We start from the raw sequence: 20695 nt of genomic DNA on the forward strand, positions 1-20695 counted from the left end.
GACATTGTCTCATGAAGATCGAGCTTTAAAATTGGTTACATTTTTGTGAAATGCTGATGAATTTTAAACCAATTCATAAGTGTATATATGCAAACATATATACACACTAGAACTGTTAACTAGAAGTCTGGTTAAAAAATATCTACTACGAATGCTATTTTATATTCCAAAGTTGTAAGATTGAATATGTACAAAGTAAAAAATGCTGGAGTCAGCAGAATTGTTTAGTGGAAGAGTCTACATTTTTGAAAAAACCTTGCATTTCAGTAGCTATTTTAGTTAGACATTTATTCACACTGTATCGCTGTTTCCATGAGTTCACAGTTCTATTTAACTTGTTTTGATGAGAGTGGGATACATAATAGTGTCTTAAGAAAAACAAAACTATTTTCTGAAAAGATTCTATGGATACTTATAGATTATTTGAATGGCTAAATTAATATATTATTTCATGGTAGACTAATTCAAATATTAGTGTTTTTTTTAGTTTCAAGTACATTTCTGTATGGGGGTTTTATGCATCCAAAGGAAAAGGTGTGATACATTATAGAAAATCACCCTTGGACATCAAAGTTCATTTGCTTTTTTGGTTTAGTTTTCATGCTGATGGTATGCTGTTGAGTAATGTAAAAGCTGACAATGAAATCATGGTATTCTTACAGCCTCCAGTTTCTTGCTTTTGATACTGAGGCATCCCATGACATTCTACGAGTTTGGGATGGTCCACCGGAGAATGAGATGTTACTGAAAGAAATTAGCGGATCCCTTGTTCCTGAAGGCATTCACAGCACACTCAACATAGTAACTATCCAGTTTGACACAGATTTTTATATCAGCAAATCTGGATTCGCCATACAGTTTTCAAGTAAGTTGGATGCATTTATTTTTCTTGTAAGGTGGTTTACTCACAGATAATTGTAGTGCTGGGAACAACTGAAATCAGTGAAAACATTTTTTGCTATGGTAGGAAAAGAATTGGCCCAATGTTACAGATTTGTTGTAAAGTTATATTTTTTATCTTTAAAAAAAAACAAGAAAAAAAAAAGTTGTTTGCTAGTTTGGCTTTGTTTCAAGGGCAACTGGGGCAGTGCCAGAATGCTCATAGTTATCACTAGTGTTTTTCACAAATGAGGTGATGTAGGCATGTTAAAGGCTCCATCCTTCTCTTATCAAGAGTTGTGCTTTCAGAGACATCTGTGCAGAGTTTTCATTCCTGCTGCGCTTGATTAGGATGAAATGGGAAATAGCACTACAGGAACAGCAGTGTCCTTCTCCCTTTTGCCTTCTAGCACTATTTCATCTTATTACAGGCAGCATGGTGACAAATCTAAACAGTTACTTAACTGTTATTAAATCCCTTTAGACATTTTTAGTGCTGATACAGAAGAAATCATTGAGTGAGGTCCATTTTGACCTTCTTTTTTTTCCTGGTCAGTGAAGTTTATATGTATTTTTTCAAGATTAGCAAGATCTGTTCTAGTATCATAATTTTGTTTAGCAGTAGCAATGTTTCTAACATGGGTTGACACAGACACTCTTAATGATAATGTTATTTACCTTCTTGTGCTTCCTGTGCTTGGTAGTTGTATTAGCCCTTGTTTTCCCTTACCCTTATTTCTTCCATGTGTATGCCAAATATACGTGTGCACACGCAGTAATTTGAAGGAAGAACGAAGTATGTGACTGATAAGACAAAGATATTAAATGTGTAGTGAAAAAGTGCCTCTGCTCCATCTGCTGGTTTTTGAAGCCATGAATAGAGTTTTTAATTCCTGAGCTCCAAGATATTTTTGTCATTTTACTCCCTTACCCCCTTACAGAGCCTGTTTGGGAGAGTCTCACATATCTGCTCCTTTATTTAATGTTGAGGCCAAAAAGGGAACAGGGAGAGCATTGTGCACTGAGCTTATTCAGGTAGTCATTTAGGGTGAGTGGAAAAAGAGATCTATGTAGACTAAGAATGGAGTTGCAAGGAAAAATGGATGGGATGTGGGAGTAAAGTCATTAAGCAGCTACTGATGTACTTCCAGTGCTATACCTGAAAAGAGGTTTCAGAGTTTCATCTGAAAGGAGAGGTATTTTATTTAATTCTCCATGCTTTTGCAGGCTGTTGAGATCTAATGATGACAGTTTAAAGGATCCATGAAGTGTTACTGCCTCAGCATTTCTCTTACTCTTCAGTCCAGGTTCACAAAATCACAGTGATCCTTCTCAAATACTTGATGTTCCACTGTTTGGGTATATATTCCTTATTAGAATTGCAGAGGGTTTTTTTTCCCTAAGTTAAGATTTTAGAAATAATATACAAATACCTACACGACCTGAGTTACTCTGTTGTTGTATGAACATATTATTTAACTGACCAGGAAATAAATATATATGAGGAGATGGAGGAAAGAGAGAGAGAATTCTGTTCAACTTTGTTTCAAGCTTTCATATACTTTCTTTGAGTGTATGATGTTGTCTGAGTGAAACAGATGGTGTCTGCGTTCTTTACCTATAGTGTAATTAACAAACAGAGAGCTCACACAGGGGAGATACCTGCTTTTAGTTTCCTCTTGCCATTTCATGAAACTGGGTATGAGTAACTGGATTATTGGCCCTTTTTACATCAAGAGAAATGTTATTCAATGACAATAGATAGGTTCAAAACCTTTTTAAGACCTTGAATGCTTTATTTTTTTAATATTATTTTCTTAATCTGTAAAGTAAAAATCTGTTTCTAAATAGTGGATTAAACTTCTTACCAGTTCCTTACAGGTTTTGATCTCATTTTATCAACTGCTTATATACAGTTCTGCATCTGTCATGTATTTAATGAGTGAAAATGTTCACCATTGATAATGTGGCATAATTTGAATTAGACTCCTTTACAAATCATCCAATATATATAGAAAATTAATTTGTATCTGGTAACATAGATTACAAGTGAGACAGCATTCTTCACCAAACTAAAGGGTGAGGGGAGGGAAAGCCTAGAGAAGCCAAAATGTTATATAAATAGTAGGAAAAAAAAATTGTAATTTAGTATTATGTATTACAGCTGGTATTATTAGAATTGTCTCTATCTAGGGCTGCTCAACACAGTCTTTACAAGGTACCAAATTTGTTAATGATTTTGTAAAATTTACGGAATGGGAAGGAGAAGAGAGTCAAGATGAGATCTTTTTGCCCATTGCCTCAATTAGTCTGTTTTGTTTGTTTCTTTTTTTTTTTTTTCTCTTGTTTGCTTGCCTTTTTTTTTGAGGGAAAAAAATGTGATTTTGTTATCTGAAACAGTAGAACTATTTCCATGAATTTAGCATTTATAATCTCATACCATAAGTAATTAAAATGAAGGAAACTATATTATGCTGAATTTCTAAGGAATACTGCAGACTTTTTTATGGTTGACAAGGATAAATTTTCTAAGTTAGTACAATTGTGCATTACTCTGAGAGGTAGAAGAGAAAATGATGGATTTGGGGTGAAATAAGGGAGCTCAGCCTGCTCATGCTTCTGTACTTTCCACCACCACCGTGTATCTAGGACTATTGAAAGTACAGGTTGTTTTATATGTCCAATGTAAGCAAAGAAATAAATGTCACTGCTGGTGACTTCACATCTAATCACTAGGTAGAGCAGACCTTTGATGTGTAGTGTATAATTTTCTTGTTGGACATCTGAAAACCATGAATGAGTACGCAATGTCTTCGTATAAACTTTAAAATTTCTCACTTTCTGCTGTCTCCTTTGGGATGACAGTGAAGGGACACAACAGAAAGCAGAGCTCACAAAGCCTGAAAAACCAAGTACACAAAGATACGTAATAAAGCAGAATATTTAAAAACTTTGTATAAATGTGTAAAAGAAAAATAAGAACCTCTGGGGATTCACCAGTGGGATTGCAATATGAGGATTTTGGAACATGTCTAAATTGGATGAGCAGGTTGAATAATGTAATCAGAGAACTTCCCTTAAGTTAGGAGAAGAGTGAAAGGTTGACAACAGGCCACAAGCAATGTGCAGACAGGAAGTACCTGGTACAGCATATTTTCTCTGAACTGTCAGAGACAAAGCACAAAAAGCCCAATACATACTGGAAAAACACCAATGAAACAAGCAGTAACTTCATTTGGTGAGTAAATTCTGACCAAAATAGAAAATTAGACCTTCAAGAAAAGTGAAGGAGAAACAGAAGGGAACAAGTGTGTATTTGCCAGAGACGTGAGCTGTATATATCTCAGGGTCAGACAGAAGTATTAAGCATAATGAAATATTTTCTTCAGCTGACATTGCTTCATGTCACCAAGCTGAAAGTAGTAGCTGAAAGAGGAAAAGACAGAGAAAGACAACTGAAAAAAGTTGAGTGGGAACATTGAAGTGCAAAAAATCGGATGATAATAATTGTGTGTGCTAAAAATAGTCTTTTTTCGTCCTTTAATATGCGTGAAGTATGTAATATCAGATCAGATCCTACTGAAGTTGATGAGACTATTTCCATAGATTTCGAGGGCCTTTGAATCTGGTATTACAGGGAAGATTCCTCTCTGCTAGCTCTAACAGTTCAGGTGCCATTTATCATTCATGCAGAAAGGGAGGATCTGTATTCATCTCTCACAGGCCATTATTTCATCATGAATAGCTGCACTACGGAGTCACTCAGCATTACAGACTACGTTCTGCCTAGACCTAAGTGTGCAGTCACATTTCTGACTAATTAAAACAGTACACAATATGGAGCATTATAAGGCAGCCAGTGCAGAACTAACCTGCAAATAGTTTTTGAAGGTTTTTGTAAATAGATAGTCTAGCAGTATTTTATGTCATGTGACAGCAATTTCTTATATAACAGGATATGCCTTAAAATGCTTGGATTTACTCTATTGTCAAACTAAAGCTGTCCCTCCTTATTTTAAGATTGAGTGAATAGCCCTTTGGAGTTACTTGTCTCTGTGGACTACAGAAAAATCTTAGAAAACTTGTGTCAGATACGTACCTGGATGGCTTAAGTTTGACAATATTAATTTCCAGTCTAGAATTGTAATGCATGATATTGCTCACTTTGATTGCATTTAATGATTAAAAGTTTACAAGTCAGCTGTCTATATTCATGTTTAGTACTGATTTATAGCCACACTGTTTTCTAAATGTCCTGTGTTTGATTTTTTTTTTGTTCAGTTGGTTGGAGTTTTTGTTGTTGTGGTGATGGTTTTTTCTCTTCTTTCTCTTCTTCTTTCTCTTCTTCTTTCTCTTCTTCTTTCTCTTCTTCTTTCTCTTCTTCTTTCTCTTCTTCTTTCTCTTCTTCTTTCTCTTCTTCTTTCTCTTCTTCTTTCTCTTCTTCTTTCTCTTCTTCTTTCTCTTCTTCTTTCTCTTCTTCTTTCTCTTCTTCTTTCTCTTCTTCTTTCTCTTCTTCTTTCTCTTCTTCTTTCTCTTCTTCTTTCTCTTCTTCTTTCTCTTCTTCTTTCTCTTCTTTTTTCTCTTCGGATCTTGTGTTCAAAGAAAGACATATTCACCACAGTCTCATTTAGGAACAGGTTTTTGACACTGAATAGCATTTTTTTTCTTTTCTCCAATTTTTCCAGTAACAGAGATCTCCACTTCTGACATGTTTAACCTGAAGGTGATTAGAGAATGGATTTAGGGAATTTAACTGTTTTCTTTGTCAGAATGCTGTTTACCAGCACGGCTGGTATAGGGATCACTCCCTGACATAACTTCCTCACTTTTCTGGAGTCAGTAAGATAGGATTTATTCTTCCTCATGTCTATTCTATAGCAGAACCATCTTTTCATCTTAAATGTATTCATACTCTGTTATCTGATTTCTGTCAAGTTTGGGAGGAGTCCTTTAGAAATTTCAGGATGACTGTTTTCCTATTAGAAATAACTGTGAAAGTTCACACTTCTAAATTTAGCCCAGTGGGTTTGTTTTGGTGTTGCAGGGGGTGGTGTTCATGTGTTTTCTTGGGTATTTTTGTTTGTGTGGGGTTTTTTTTGTGGTTTGTTTTTGTTTTGTCTTTAGCATTGAGATGCTTAAAAGAAAGAAGCAATTGAATAAATGTTTCCTTCTATCAGCTCTTGAGTTTCTTCTAAGTAGCAGACATTAGTAAAAAGAATAACCATTTATGGGTCTTTCAATGGCAAAAATGTCATTCCTATCACATGTTTGTAGAGGACATTAGCTGCCCAGTAATTATTATCTCTTAGTTCAGTAGTATATAGGATATATGAATTTTATGCAAGCAAATACTATGATTTAATGCTTCCATGTAAAATGCCCTGGTAAATGGCTTGTAGCTAGAGAGACCTGGAATTCTAATATGGATAGCTGAAAGCAGAAAGGAAGTATTGAAAGTAAGTGATTAATTTATAAGTACTTCCAAAATTATAAATAAAAAGCCTTCTTGGTCATATCACCATAGAAATAACTAATTATATTGAAGTTTGAACTTCCTTTATTTGAACCCCATGCAACATAGTTTGGCCAAACCCTCATGATTTATATCAATGCAAAGCCTACTCACTTGCCCCGAATTTAGAAATGTAGAGTTTAAAATAGAATTCTCTGACTTGTAACATGTCATTTCAGAGAGCTCAAGCTGATTTGGTTCCAAACTGGGAATGTCATGGGTCTCAGATTAATGTTTGAAGTTCGTATTTCAATTTCATATGTTTGAAACCTATTCTTTGAATCTGAAAAATCTGCTGGTATGTTTTCTATTAAAGCAATACAAATTACTTCAGGATTTTTGGATAAAATTTATAATTTTGGTGGGTCATTTTGCTTGCAAACAAAATCTATTAGAGATGTTTATAATTGTCTATAAAACAAAATAAATTTGGAAGTGAAAAAATATCTTTATGTGGAATCATAATGTTATAAATGAAACTCATTCTGTTTCACAAAGATTCTCTTTAACTTCCTCATAATTTTTTTCTCTTTGTTTAATCTAATCTCTTTCATTAATTTCTTTAAAGATAATTATTGATCAAAATAATGCACAAGATAGATAGTCAAATGTTTCTATAGTAGTACATTTATACAAATCTTAGAAATTATTCCAGCTAATGTAATTTGAAGATTTAATTAATAGCATGTATTTTATTTTCCATTTTGCATTAGTCAGTAACAAATATAGTCAAAAGTATACGGGTTATGCTATTTTGTGTAACAGTTGTTTTCTTAACAGATAGTTGTGACATCAATGCATGTCAAAATTTGCTCTGTATCCACATATGCAATTGTATGATTTTAGTCACAGTAGCAAATCAGAGAATGAGAGGATAAAGAAGCCTGATCATCGAACAGTAGCCTACACTTAATAATACAGTTTGCCTCTTTAGGCTCCTTTGGGACCAAAGTTATGTGTCTTGATTGACTGGATGAGGAGTATGATCTCAATGAAGCTTTCCCTTCCTTGCCTTTCCATTACTACCAATAGGTGAGAAAAACTGCATGAGACCAGGGCTTTCTACTTTTTCTCTCCTACGTACAAAGAAGCATCTCCCAAACCACTTGTCTTGTGGAGATTTCACCCTGAAAATTAGTCTCTGCATTCATATGCTACATTGTTTATTGAACAGTGACTTTTTTGCAACCTTACACAGAACTAGAAGCAAACTACAGTGTGATTGGCAAATTCATGAGCTGAAGTTTAGAGGAATTATTTTGATGAAGTCATGTAAAGGTAACATTTTGCACCTCAGAGGCCAGTATTGGGAACCCTCAGGGGTCAGTATTGGGACCAGCACTGTTTAACATCTTTATTAGCAACATGAACAGTGGGATAGAGTGCACCCTCAGCAAGTTTGCCCATGACACCAAGCTGTGTGGTGCGGTCAATATACTGGAGGGAATGGATGCCGTTCAGAGGAACGTTGACAGGCTGGAGAGGTGGGCCCGTGTGAACTGCATGAAGTTCAACAAGGCCAAGTGCAACACGTGGGTCAGTTCAATCCCAAGCACAACTACAGGCTGGGCGGAGAGTGGATTGAGAGCAGCCCTGAGAAGAAGGACTTGGGGGTATTGATTGCTGAGAAGCTCAACATGAGCCGGCAGTGCGCACTTGCAGCCCAGAAAGCCAACCGTGCCCTGGGCTGCATCAAAACAAGTGTGACCAGCAGGTCGAGGGAGGTGATCCTGCCCCTCTACTCCGCTCTTGTGAGACCCCACCTGGAGTACTGTGTCCAGCTCTGGGGGCCCCAGCACAAGTAAAACATCAAGCTATGGGAGCAAGTCCAGAGGAGGGCCACAAAGATGATCAGAAGACAGACTGAGAGAGTTGGGCTTGTTCAGCCTGGGGAAGAGAAGGCTCCGGGGAGACCTTATAGCACCCTTCCAGTGCCTGAAGGGGGCCTACAGAAAATCTGGAGAGGGACTGTTTACAAGGGCATGCAGTGATAGGACAAGGGATAATGGTTTTAAACTGAAGGAGGTAGATTTAGATTAGATATTAGGAAAAGAAAATCTCTATGAGGGTGGTGAAGCACTGGAAGAAGTTGCCCAGAGAGGTTGTGGATGCCCCCTCCCTGGAAGTGTTCAAGGCCAGGTTGGATGGGGCTTTGGGCAACCTGGTCTAGTGGAAGGTGTCCCTGCCTATGGCAGGGGGTTGGAACTAGATGATCTTTGAGGTCCCTTCCAGCCCAAAACATTCTATGATTCTGTGATCTTTAAATGTATGTGAAGTTCATCCTGACTCATGGAAATATCTTCTTACAATATATTTTGCATGTAGCAGTGCAGTATCAAGCTGGTTTTGCAGTATTCTCTAAAAAGGTTTGTTGTTAAGTATTTGGTACAAAACACAGAAGAAAGCAACATGGAGTGGACATTCTTTCACACGACTGGGGAAAGCATTTTCCAATGGCAAATAAGTGAGATGCTATAGTTATTCTCTCTGTTTTCCCTGACAAATTCTAGTATTGCGTTAATGCTACTTTGGATATGGACTTTCTGTTTGGCATTTTGAGCATCAGTAGTTTCCTTTATTTATGATTCATGTGCCATCCTTTACAGATATACACAGGCACACACATGTGCATCCACACTTACATGCAAGTACAGATACATCTTCAGGACTGTTATCCTTTTTCTACACTCAAATTACAGTAGAATGCATAAATGTACAGGAGGGACAGCTATTTTGAGATTTATCTTCTGTTTCTCCAAGGTCTTATTTTCATCTCACTTATGCATCTCTCATTTTCAGTCAATGAATGTAATTGAAACACGTTTTCTGTTGTATGTAATCCATACTATAAGAAAGAAAGGTGTTTTGGAAGTTTTACTGCTAGCTTGTAATGCAATGAACATATCACAAAAATGTATCTAGAGAGAGGTGATATTTGGGGAGAATTGCAAAAATATACTTATATAGAGTGAAATTCCTTGAAGGCATATCAAACTAGATTTACACTTGATCAGTGATACTTTTTCCTGTTCTATAACTAATTTCACTGCCTTTTGAAAAGCTTTCACTAGTGGAATCTAGAGCATCTTTCTCAAGCTGTAATTCTTTCAAATTCTATATGTGATTTTTTACATCCCATATACCTCATCTTACTTCAGTTTTGAGAACAGTTCTTAACAAGGCGGTTACTTCAAGTTTGTCAGCTCATTTTCTCTTCCTACTTTCCTTGTTGCCCCATTCCTGGCTAGGTCTGGGTGTTTTGTAACATAGTTAAAGGGACATTTTTGCTACTATTTTATTGCCATAGAAATATTTCCTTTTTCTTCAAAGCATTCCAGTAAGGTGCCTGATCTCTTAAAGGACAGATCTAGGAAAGACATTTGACTGAAGGAATGTTCATCTTTCAGTCTTTTATATAAGACTGTGGAAAAAAATTATTTATGGACTGGTAAATTGTTACTGGCTGGACATATTCAGACATGCAGTCTGAGATATAATTAATTTACATAGAGGAATTTTAAAATCTTACAAAAGGAAATAAAAATAAGAATCAGATCTGTATTCTTCTTTATATTCCTATTATTGTTTTGGGAAGGTGTAATCTGTATGAGACCAAAGAAAGCAGAAGCTGTTTTCTGACAGTGTTCTGTAACTTTTTGCAAATGACCATAGTATAATGCTTTCCTAAATCAAAAAATTTAGTTACCTTAAAGATCAGAGTAATGACATTCAAGTGTATGGACAGAATGTTACCAAATAAAAAGGCGAATTCTTTATCAATGCCAAAATGTTCAATTATAGTACCAATAAAAAAAAGGGGGGGGGGGGGGGCAAAAATTCAACAAAAGCTTCAGACAGGCTAAACATCTTCACCAGGTGTCAGGAGCTCCAAATTTGGCCCTATCTTTAAGAATGTCCAAAAAATTAATGGGCTTTTGAAACTGTAAGGCTATAATACATATATAGAATTTGCAATACTAAAAGACAAAACAGAAAATTTAACTTTTAAGATAGGAGCAATCTCCCCTTCTCTTCAGAGGATTTCAGTTCACCCAGAGTGCAAAATCAAGGACAAGGCAAACCAGCAGTGCTGTTTGCTGTTACACAACTGTATCACTAACAGTTGCAACAGAACAAGTTGCACACTATTCTGTAAAGAATCAAATTAAACACATGTATTTTCATTCAGATCATCTTAATGATCTTTTCAGTAGAAACAATATTAAAAAATGGGTGATCATTGGTAACATTTTTCAGTGCATGAGTTCCCCTTGTGTGTGGTGCAAGATTCTGCTGATTGCTTTTTTGAAAAGCATATTTCTATCATCTCTTCTTTATCTTCACACATAAAGAAATATGTCATCTGAAATAGGGACAGATTTGGTATAAAAAGCCTAAAAAAAAAAAAAAAAAAAAGAGTTCCAAAAAAACCCCAAACCTGAAAACATGCAATCTAAATGAAATTAAGATTTTCAAAGCACTTCTCCCCAGCTGAAATGCATTGCCAACATGATTACATATTGTCACAGTGTCCTTTTAATGCTGAGTTCCAGCAATTATCTGAAACCATATGTCAATTAATTTATTTGGGGCTGGGTTCCATACTCAGTGCCAAAGCTATGAGCAAATGCTTAAGGGATAATAGTTTTTCAGAACTGAAGGGTTTATATTTATGGAAAAAGACATCTACTTACGAACTTGGAAAAAATAGCTCATAAGGTCGTCCAATAAAACATGGTAAAAGCACTGTAGTTCTTCAGATGGTTTTAACAAAATGCATTTTATCAACTAATGTAAATTGACAACAGCAAAAACAATTAAAAAAAAAAAAAAGAAAATTAGGCTATCATCTCATTAAACCTGTGTCTGTTATCTCCCTAAGAACTAAAATGTGTCTGACAGTATCATCAGAGAAAGTCCCTTAGGAAAGAAGTTGATCTTCATTGTTCCCTCAGCAAAAAAGATGTGAGACTATACCAGATTACAATGTAAACAACACTTTAAAAACAAGTTCAGTTAACAATTGCTACTAAATACTTTTGATTGATAATCAGTAGAATTATGTGGATACAAATTCTGAATGCAATAGCAATGAAATAATATTTAAGTATGCAGTTGGCCAAGTAGTCTGTATTTTCCAACTTGAGTTGTCAGGTAATCATTCTAAGCATTATCATTACTGGTCATACAAGTCATTGCTGTTGGAAACACAGAAGTATAAATCTCCAGATTTCATAAAGAATCATATGCAATACAAAACAAAACCAACATGATGAATATTTAATAACATGGGACTTGGCATCTATGGTAACCACAAATTTATGATGCCTTTCAGAACTACATCAATTGTTGAGCCTTCTTGGAAAATCAAATTGGTGATTCCACACTGAATAAACTATGTATGGAGTGAATTTCTCAACGAGCACTAATATATACTAAATACATGTAAGGGTTTAACTAAAACACCATGAATATGTAGCAGGAGAAAAATGCAAACACAAACCACACAGATGTTTGGTTTGGTTTGTTTTTTTTTAAGGCCCTGGCCAAATTTACTTTTTTGTTTTGTTTTGTTTTGCCTGTTTTTTTTGTGTTTTTTTTAATGACTAATAACACTCCTACATGTCAAATAAAATTATTAAAATAAAATGTGTTTCAATAGCTAAGACTAAGATCCTTGAAGCCAATTCTATGCACAGAAATTTAAGTAATTATTTAAGTCTTTCTATGAGCAGCCAATTTAGTAAAACATTTGTTAAGGACTCAGCTTTTTCCAGCTTTTTAAAACTTAAGTTGTTTGTGTTTTCTTTTAAAGTTTCTTAAAGAAAATAATCTTTCCCTATGTCAGAGTCCTGAGTGCACTAAACACTCTGGTCCTGAGCAGCCTCCTCTGGGAACGCCCCTTGCCCAGGACCCCATTTAACCTCAGCACAAGGCTCCTGAGCAATGCTGTAGGAATGCTGGGCTCCAGCCCTGTGGATGGACCCCTTGGATCTACACTGTGGGGAGCCTGGCTCTTCTGCAGACCCTTCTGCTCTATGTTGTAGGGAGGTTGGCTCCTGGATGGACTGCGAGCCGGTTATATCCCTGGATTGTATTGCCTGATTTAGTAGTCATTTTCAGAGGGTAGATACTTTTCCCCAAAATCCCTCCCATTTCAGATTTGTCAAATGTGTACTTAAAGCATAGTATGTTATGGGGATTACCAGGCATGGCTTTACTTTCTATATTGCAACCTTCAAACTTTGTGTTATATACCCCTTTTTGTGCTCTGCCCAAGTTGCCATCCCTATAATTTCAGAGGCAGCCAGGGAATCTCCACAGAAGGCTACTGGGAAGGAGTGTTATCCTTCCTGTTCCAGTCATCTGTTCAGTCATCTGTTTCCTGTTCTGATGTATGGTACCAGGTTTGGTACTAGGATGCATTTGGTCAATGCTTAGAGTAAGAGGGAAATAAGACTCAGAAAGGTTCAATGAGAGTTATAGAGACATGGTGGAGATGGGGCCTGCTATTTGCAAGATAAGTACCATTCCTATGTCTTTGGACAGAAAAATGACCTGTTACTATGCCAGAACCTTGGATTGTCAAGGTGGTTGCTGCTGCTGCTCTGAGACAGTTTGGAGTGTGTGACCTGGAAGCTGCTATTGACAATCCACAGTATTTATTGCTCCATCATCTCCCGCAGTCCATATACCAACAAGAGAAGCAAGCCAATCTGCTGTCCCAGCTCTAGACACTTAACACGGACCTTCTTGTCTTCCAGAAGTTCATTCAAGAATTTCATCTGTTCTCTGGTCTTCTTGGAAGATCTGAAACAGAAACTTATACTGACTATTTAGCTATTTTCTTTCCAAGCTTTTATTTCATTTAGAATACTTAAAGATTATTTGAAACAGAAAATGAAGCTAGGTCTATGTATTGTATTCTTTGAGCTATTGACTCTTGAACTAGTCAGGAAGTTCTGTGTGAGAAGACACGTAAGTATGTATTCTATTTTCTGCTTCAAATTAGACAGAAGAAATTTGAACTGTGCTCTACCCCAGTTTGTTAGTTTCTGTGTTTTGGGGGGTTTTGTTTGTTTGGGTTTTTTGTTTGGTTTGGTTTGGTTTTTTCCCATACAAAATAAACCTGAGCTATCTTATACCTCCTAATTTATTTACTGTTGCAGAATGTGAGAGGAAAAAAAACCCCATTTAAGTGCCTAAGATAGTGTAGCTAAGAGTTAGGTAAACAGAGGACTTGCCTAGGCAGCCTAGAAAACCTTGATTGTGCATAACAATAAAGTCTTTTTGTTGAAGGGGTGCATTGTTCCGAATGAAATTCTGATTCTGTGCTTTGTTCTTAATATTTTCCATTTTAATCTTCAAACAATAACTGACCAACTTAGATAGAATCTGTGAAGTCATGCAAAATCAACAAACTGGGTCTGTGGTTAGAATTTACTTAAGAATTATAATGGCTATGCTCCTAAATCTCTGTTAGATCTACAGCAGAAACAGAAGTTAAAAATAGAGAGAAAAATTTATTTCAGCAGTGCTTCTGTTGGCAAAAGACCGAATAAAAACACTGTGGCTATTTTATTCTTCATTTTTCAGGAAAAGTTGTATAGAAGGTTGGATTTGAGATAGCAAATACCAGGCTGACCTGATTCTCAAACAGACAGTATTAGAGATGCAGGGAGACTGCAGTGTCCGTACGGGTGAAGGTATTACACAGAGTCTGGGACAGCTTGAATTTTGAAGGTGCGGTCTGTCAGTATTGGTTCAGGCTGATGCAAGTTTGAAAGACCAACAATTATAGAAAGCCTTTATTTAAAGTGATAGAAGTTTAGAAGAACATGTTGATTTAAATAAGATAAAAATAATTTTTTTGACATGCTATGTGTTATGAAGAGATTGAAATTTGGAAGGCTTAGAGCTTCTGCCCTGATTTTGTGCTCTAGGAGAAAAAAAAGAAGTTTGATTTTTTTCCTTAATTCTTAAATAAACAAATAAATTCCCCCTTTCTTTTCTTGCCAGAAGACATTCACAAATTAATCAAAATGAGAAAGTAATTTTGTCTCAGGGTTGGAATTCAGATTCTTTACAGATATTAGGCTGGTCATACATTAGAAAACTAAATTTAGAAATAACTGTTAACAGCAAGAAATCCCAAGACATTTATTATATTGATCCCAGCATCAGTGGAGTCTATTACTGTCTTGTCACACTTTTAATGCCATCTTTCAAAGTATCTTTCCTGCATGACAATGGAGCTGTCATCTTAGGACATTACAGTCACATATCAAATTGGCTGGGCTTATGAGCTATCAGAAAGCTTTGGACCCTGACAGTAACTTACTATTTGTGAGGCAGGAATGATCAATTTGTAATAATTTAATTATCTGATTTATTGTTTAAATGTATTTCAGTGTCCTATTGTTAAAAACTTATATCAAAATGGTTTTATACCCCATATCAAGGAAATTTGTAGACAGATCTGTGTTTAAACTCTTTCTGGGTATGGCTGAATGCTGGTTCAATAGTTTCTGCAGCTCTGCAGGAGCATTTGTACAGTCATGTTCAGCTAGTCAAGTGATGATTTAAGATGCTGACTCTTCTCATGTTAACTACTCGGAACATATGAATCTGTTTATATGAGTGCTCTTAGGACAGATGCAAACAAGTGTGTTGGGGGGGGAGTGGAGAGAGGAAGAAGAGGGGGATTTTTTACATGGCTTGGCTGCTATGAATCTCCAAAACAAGATTCTGCCCCACTTCCTTCAAGTCACATAGCAGCAATGGGGTAAGATAACTAACTCTCCAGAGTAAGAATTACTTGTGCCTGTGCATTGGCACATGTTTTCTGGAGAACTGGTGGTCTCGTATTCAAAGTCTACTTTAGGGAGTATGTTGTATGGATGTCTGAGATGTTCTCACTTGTGGGTCCTTTGGCTATTTCTGTATTAGCAAATAACATAAGTTAAGAGGAGCTGCTATACAGATTGAAACAGCTGGCACTGAAACACTGCTGCCAACACTGTTCATATTCAGAGATATTCTTCAGAGTTGTTCTAGTGTAGTTCAGAAGTGTATCTTCCAGTTTAGTTTCATCCAGAAGGAATCAATTCATGTGCTCCAAAACCATGCCCCAATGTAAAACAAAACACAATCTGGAGTTTTATTTCACAAACACTCTCAGCTCTGAAGTGTGAAATGCTAATGTTGAAATGCTTTCTGTCACTCTGACCATGTAGAAAGACATACAATTTCTGTGTGTCTAATCTGTCCACTAATCTCTCACCCATTGAACAGTTTGAGCATAGAGTCTCATTCATCCCCACCCTGAAGATGGAGTTCTTGGTCAAGAACGGTCTCTTTGAGTTCTTAAATCTGGCATAAATCTATCGACTGATTGCAGTGTGTTTATTCCAAACTAGCGATTCCCAGAGAAAGAATAAAATAGGTATCTGTATTTCTCTGTCTTCACTAGGAAAAAAAAAAAAAAAAAAGCTTTTCAGATGATCACACACAGGTTTAGCCTACATACACGGTTGTTCTTGCACCTGTCATGCTGCATGTACTAGGTAATACTTTTGTCTTTTTCCATCTAAAATGTAGTTTATAGCAATTTAATCCATTCCATTTACATATCATACCTCACTAGCTATTCAAGACAATGTGAGTGTAAGAGTAGTCTTTTCTTAACTCTCAGTTTACAATGATTGTAATAGAACAAAACCCAATCTATTCTTTTGTTACTTATCTATCAATTTTAATATGTCACAAAGAGCTTTAGAGCCTATACATGAATTTATGGGGAATTGTGATAGCCAGCTCCATTTATTTTGCAGAAAGCTCTCAGGACTGCATTGCAGGTATGATAGCAAAGTTATAAGGGACTTTTTCATTCCTGAGGTTTTTGCTTACTCCACAAATTTTCATGAGGCATGATGAAGGTAGTGATTGAGGTCACTGAATATGTAACAGGAAAAAAAAAATCAGTTCTTGCACTGCAATATACTCTTCATAAGTAAAACAGTATAGATACTTCAAAAGAAGACAAGAATAGGCTGAAGGAAGATAATGAAACTTATCTATGTTTGCCTTGTCCAGTATGCATACCTATCCAAGGTTTTTACCCATTTTTACCCAATCACATTCCCAAAGTGTTCAACAAACTATACTAACTATTCTGTAAGTAGCTTTGTAGCTTTACAGTGTACTTGCACTAAGAAATTATCATTGTATTATTACTCTGATGATGATATTGAATATAATGTCACACAACTATGTGAATAAACAAATTACATATCATGTATTAGCAATATTATGGAGGTTTTTTTCTCTCTTTCTTAAAGTGCCTCCTTGAAATAGCACTTTAACGGAGAACATAGACATTTTCCACAGATTTTAGACAAACCAAAACTAAATAATTATTTATTTATGAGAAATGAAAAATAAATATATCATTTTATGAATCCTAGTGCTTTTAACGGCATGCTGGATTCTTTCTTTCCCTGTCTTACATTTTATTCATTGAGAATACATTAATATATTTTTTATCAACCTAGTGAGAATTTCTGTATGAAATTCATAGTTAGTTCTAAAATAGTACCTCACCTTGTTTGTCAGACTGTTTCATAAATCCTTCAATTAGAATTGATAGTCTTAATAGAGCCTTGTGAATTGCTGAACAAATTCTGAAAAATGAGAATTAGACTTTTAGAGATTGAGTACTTGAAAGCCTAAAATCCAGACTTAGTAGCGATTTATCTATTTCCACTGTGGGAACAGAGAACCTGTCTTTTGCATTCTAGTCCTATAATGCAAAAATCAGTCTTAAAGCAGTCTTTTTGTTTGTAAATAAAGTCTGTGTGTATTTAATATGAATTTGCAAAGTTAAAAACCAATCATAGAATAGTTTAGGTTGGAAAGGGGCTCTGGACACCTGTAGTCCAACACCCTGGTCACAAAAGAGTCAAACAGATCAGGCTGCTTAGGGCTTTGAATATCTCCAAGGTTGGAGGTAACACAGCCTCTCTAGAAAAATTGTTCTGGCGTTTGACCACGCTCAGAGTGACCCAGTTTTTTCTTTTATGCAGTTGGAGTTCTGCTTGTTGCAATTTCCAAATGCTTTGTTTGTGATTTTGCTGCACACTTCAGAGAAGACGTTTTGTCTTCTCTATTCCATTTCTGCAAAGCTGCTTTCCAGCAAATTGTTTCACAGGATTGACTTGTCCCAGATGCAGGATTTCATATTTCCTTTTATGAACTTCGTGAAGTTTCTTTCAGGCCTTTTCTCCAGCCTGCTGAGATCTCCCTAAATAGCATTGCTGCACTAGAGCATATTAACTGATCCTCCAGTGTCTGTAAACTTGCCAAGAGTTTACTCAGTCCCACTGTCCCCATCTGTAGTGAAGGTTTTGAACAATATTGAAGTCCACCACTGAGGGACACTGCTGATAATAAGCTGCTGTCTTGGTTTCGTATCATGGGCACTCTTTGAGCCTGGCAGAGCAGCCTGTTTTCTATCCATTTCATACTTCACCTATCCAATCCATGTTTCACCAATTTGGATACAGAGCCAAAAGAGCAAGAAGTAGGTTGAACAAAGATGCAAGTATGCAAGAAGGCTATTATACGTGGCAAAAAAGGAAAAGGTTTTCAATTTGGCATATACATCTCATATTATAAAGTTAATTTGCATAATTATTACTAAGTGATTAAAAAACCCCAAGCAGTTTGCATCAGGAATTCCAAACAGATCTGGGTGGCCTTTTATCTTCTTTTTCAGCCACATACAATTCTTTTGCAGAATGATACAATCTAGTAAGAATAATATGATGTACTAATAACTAATAAGAAATTTTATATCAACAACTTTATCTCTTGAGCACTTCAAGACTGCTTACAAATTCTGTATAAATATCAGCCCCCATTCTTCTAGAATGGATTTCAACATGTTTTAAATAAGACACAGGAGTGTTACTCTTGTTTATGGCAAGGTTCGAGGCAGGTAGTATTTCAGTGGGCAGAACACAGTTTCTCTCCAATATGGACTGCTCTGACTGACCAACACTAAATCTAAAGATACAGTGTGTGCTGTGTTCTCAGCAGGGAGGAACGCAGATTAATATATGACTGGTTTTACTACTTGCTTCAGTCTAAATCTACCTTAAGGACTTCTTTCAGAGTTCTGACCTGCATTAACACTATGAACCTTTTCATATTTGATGACATTTCACTCCTGTGTGATCTAGCTCCAATATCTTATTCTCTTGCATGCAACATTTGCAAGATCTGCTAGTATAGTGTAGTGACTTTTAGTAATTCCATATTTTAGTAATATTTTTTTCTAAATTAAAAATCAGCAGTTTGTTTAAAGATATAAACAGGAGTCCTGATCATTGTGTCTAAAGCTGAAATTTAAAAACTTCCATGATTATATATTAAAAAATCATTATCTTTCATTTATTATGCAGTAGTTCGTATTTTAAATAAATATTTACTTAATCTTTGAGGAATAAGGAGGAAAAAAATCCCTAACTTCTGGACATAATTGATTTTTTTGTGTGAGTTTTTTTGTATTATTTTGTATTTTTTCGTATTTTTTCCCCTTAACTCAAACTTCTTTGGGGGGGGGGGGGGGGGGAACAAACCATAAAAAGCCCCATAATTTTATAGAGCTATTTTTTTTATTTTTTTATTAAGTATGTCTTGGAAAGCAAGATACTTGTTTGTTTAGGTTTTTTTAAGGAAATAACCTATTTAGACCAAGACTACTTCTTCAAAAACATACTAAATATATAAACCACACGCATGTCAGATGAATACATTGCTGTCTGCTGGTATTAGCTCCCCAGAAAGAGGGCATCTGAATTAAATCTTAGTACTGCCACTTTGTGTTTATGTTACACAGATTGCTGAGCCCAGTGGGACTAGTTCCACAGGCAACTCTGACATTTGTTATTTATTTGTAATACATATTACATGTTGCAGTTCTATAATGTAAGTAGGAAATAATATTTACTTAAATAAACATTGATGTGCTTACTTTTCACATAAGCTTACATATTTTGGTGCATAATATATTAAATAATATGTTGATAATATGTTAAATCTGGGGAAAATATCTATATATCTCTCATACTTCTCTTGTAGTCATTGTGATTGTGTGTGTGTGCAGTCTCAGTAATAATCTGTACTTATGCATTATGTGTAACTGTATATTCTCTCAGACAAAGTCCATGTGTATTTTTTGTGTAGATGATTTCTTTAATATTATTACAAAAGCCTAGCATGGTAGACATGTCATGTGAAGGGTATAGATATGAGTGATCAATGGAATTCATTTCCAAATTCACTACTAAATGTTACACAATGCAGACATTAAGAACTATAGAATCGTAGAGTATTGAAGATGTGTGCAAACATAGCTTATTGGACAACCTGAGGTTCCTAATTCATTCTTTCCATTTTTCATATTAAAAAATCCTCTAAGTTAGAAGTGTTGAGTGTACAGGGTACTAGGAAATCTACTTTTCTTTATACATATTGCAATTTTCCACAGATATCCCCCTGCCAAAAAAAAAAAAAAAAAAAAAAAAAAAAAGGTTAAATGCAAAATTAGACACTTTCAATAATTAAAACAGGTGGTAAAAATAAATAGTATAAAAGCAGCAGACTGATGGATGATTTTTCAGAATTTTAGAAGTGAGAAGGAAAATTTTGGATTTGCAGAACTTTCTGATTAGAAAAATGTAATGGGGCAAAAATGGATTGAAAAGCTGACTTTTTTAAATTTTTTTTTTTTCCCCCTTCTCTGCTAGGTTCTGTAGCTACTGCCTGTCGTGATCCTGGTGTCCCTATGAATGGAACTAGAAATGGGGATGGAAGAGAACCAGGAGACACTGTCATTTTTCAATGTGACCCTGGCTATGAACTTCAAGGAGATGAGAGAATAACCTGCATTCAGGTGGAAAATCGGTACTTCTGGCAGCCCAACCCACCAGTCTGTATAGGTATGCAAAAAAAAAAAAAAAAATCGAATAATGCTTTCCTAAATTTTGAACTTCTGATGTAATGAATCACACCGCCCTAGGAACTTTCTCTGAAGAACAAATGCAAACAAGTACAGCATATGTGATAAATTATTCTGTACAAAGCTCCAATGGACATTGCCAAAATCTTTCCTCTGTAGTTGTTAGTATAATAGTTCTCATCCTTTCCCTCTCAAGACCATGTAATTTATAATTTAATTGTCTGTGACAGAGAAAGCAAGAAAGTCAATGTCAATGACAGTATTAACTTTGCCTTAAAACT

The 20695-nt window shown here is 35.6% G+C and overlaps 1 protein-coding gene across 1 annotated transcript in view; it reads left to right on the top strand.

Annotated features, from left to right (window-relative positions):
• The window catches only part of CSMD3 (CUB and Sushi multiple domains 3), a 727509-nt gene that overhangs the window by 484811 nt on the left and 222003 nt on the right, over positions 1-20695 (top strand). The window contains exons 26-27 of the mRNA XM_075743489.1: positions 663-865; positions 20203-20394. Coding sequence (XP_075599604.1) covers positions 663-865; positions 20203-20394 — 395 coding nt within the window. The remainder of the gene's footprint in view (positions 1-662; positions 866-20202; positions 20395-20695) is intronic.

This window comes from Balearica regulorum, chromosome 2, assembly GCF_011004875.1.
Source record: "Balearica regulorum gibbericeps isolate bBalReg1 chromosome 2, bBalReg1.pri, whole genome shotgun sequence".
In the NCBI taxonomy this organism is placed as follows: Eukaryota; Metazoa; Chordata; class Aves; order Gruiformes; family Gruidae; genus Balearica; species Balearica regulorum.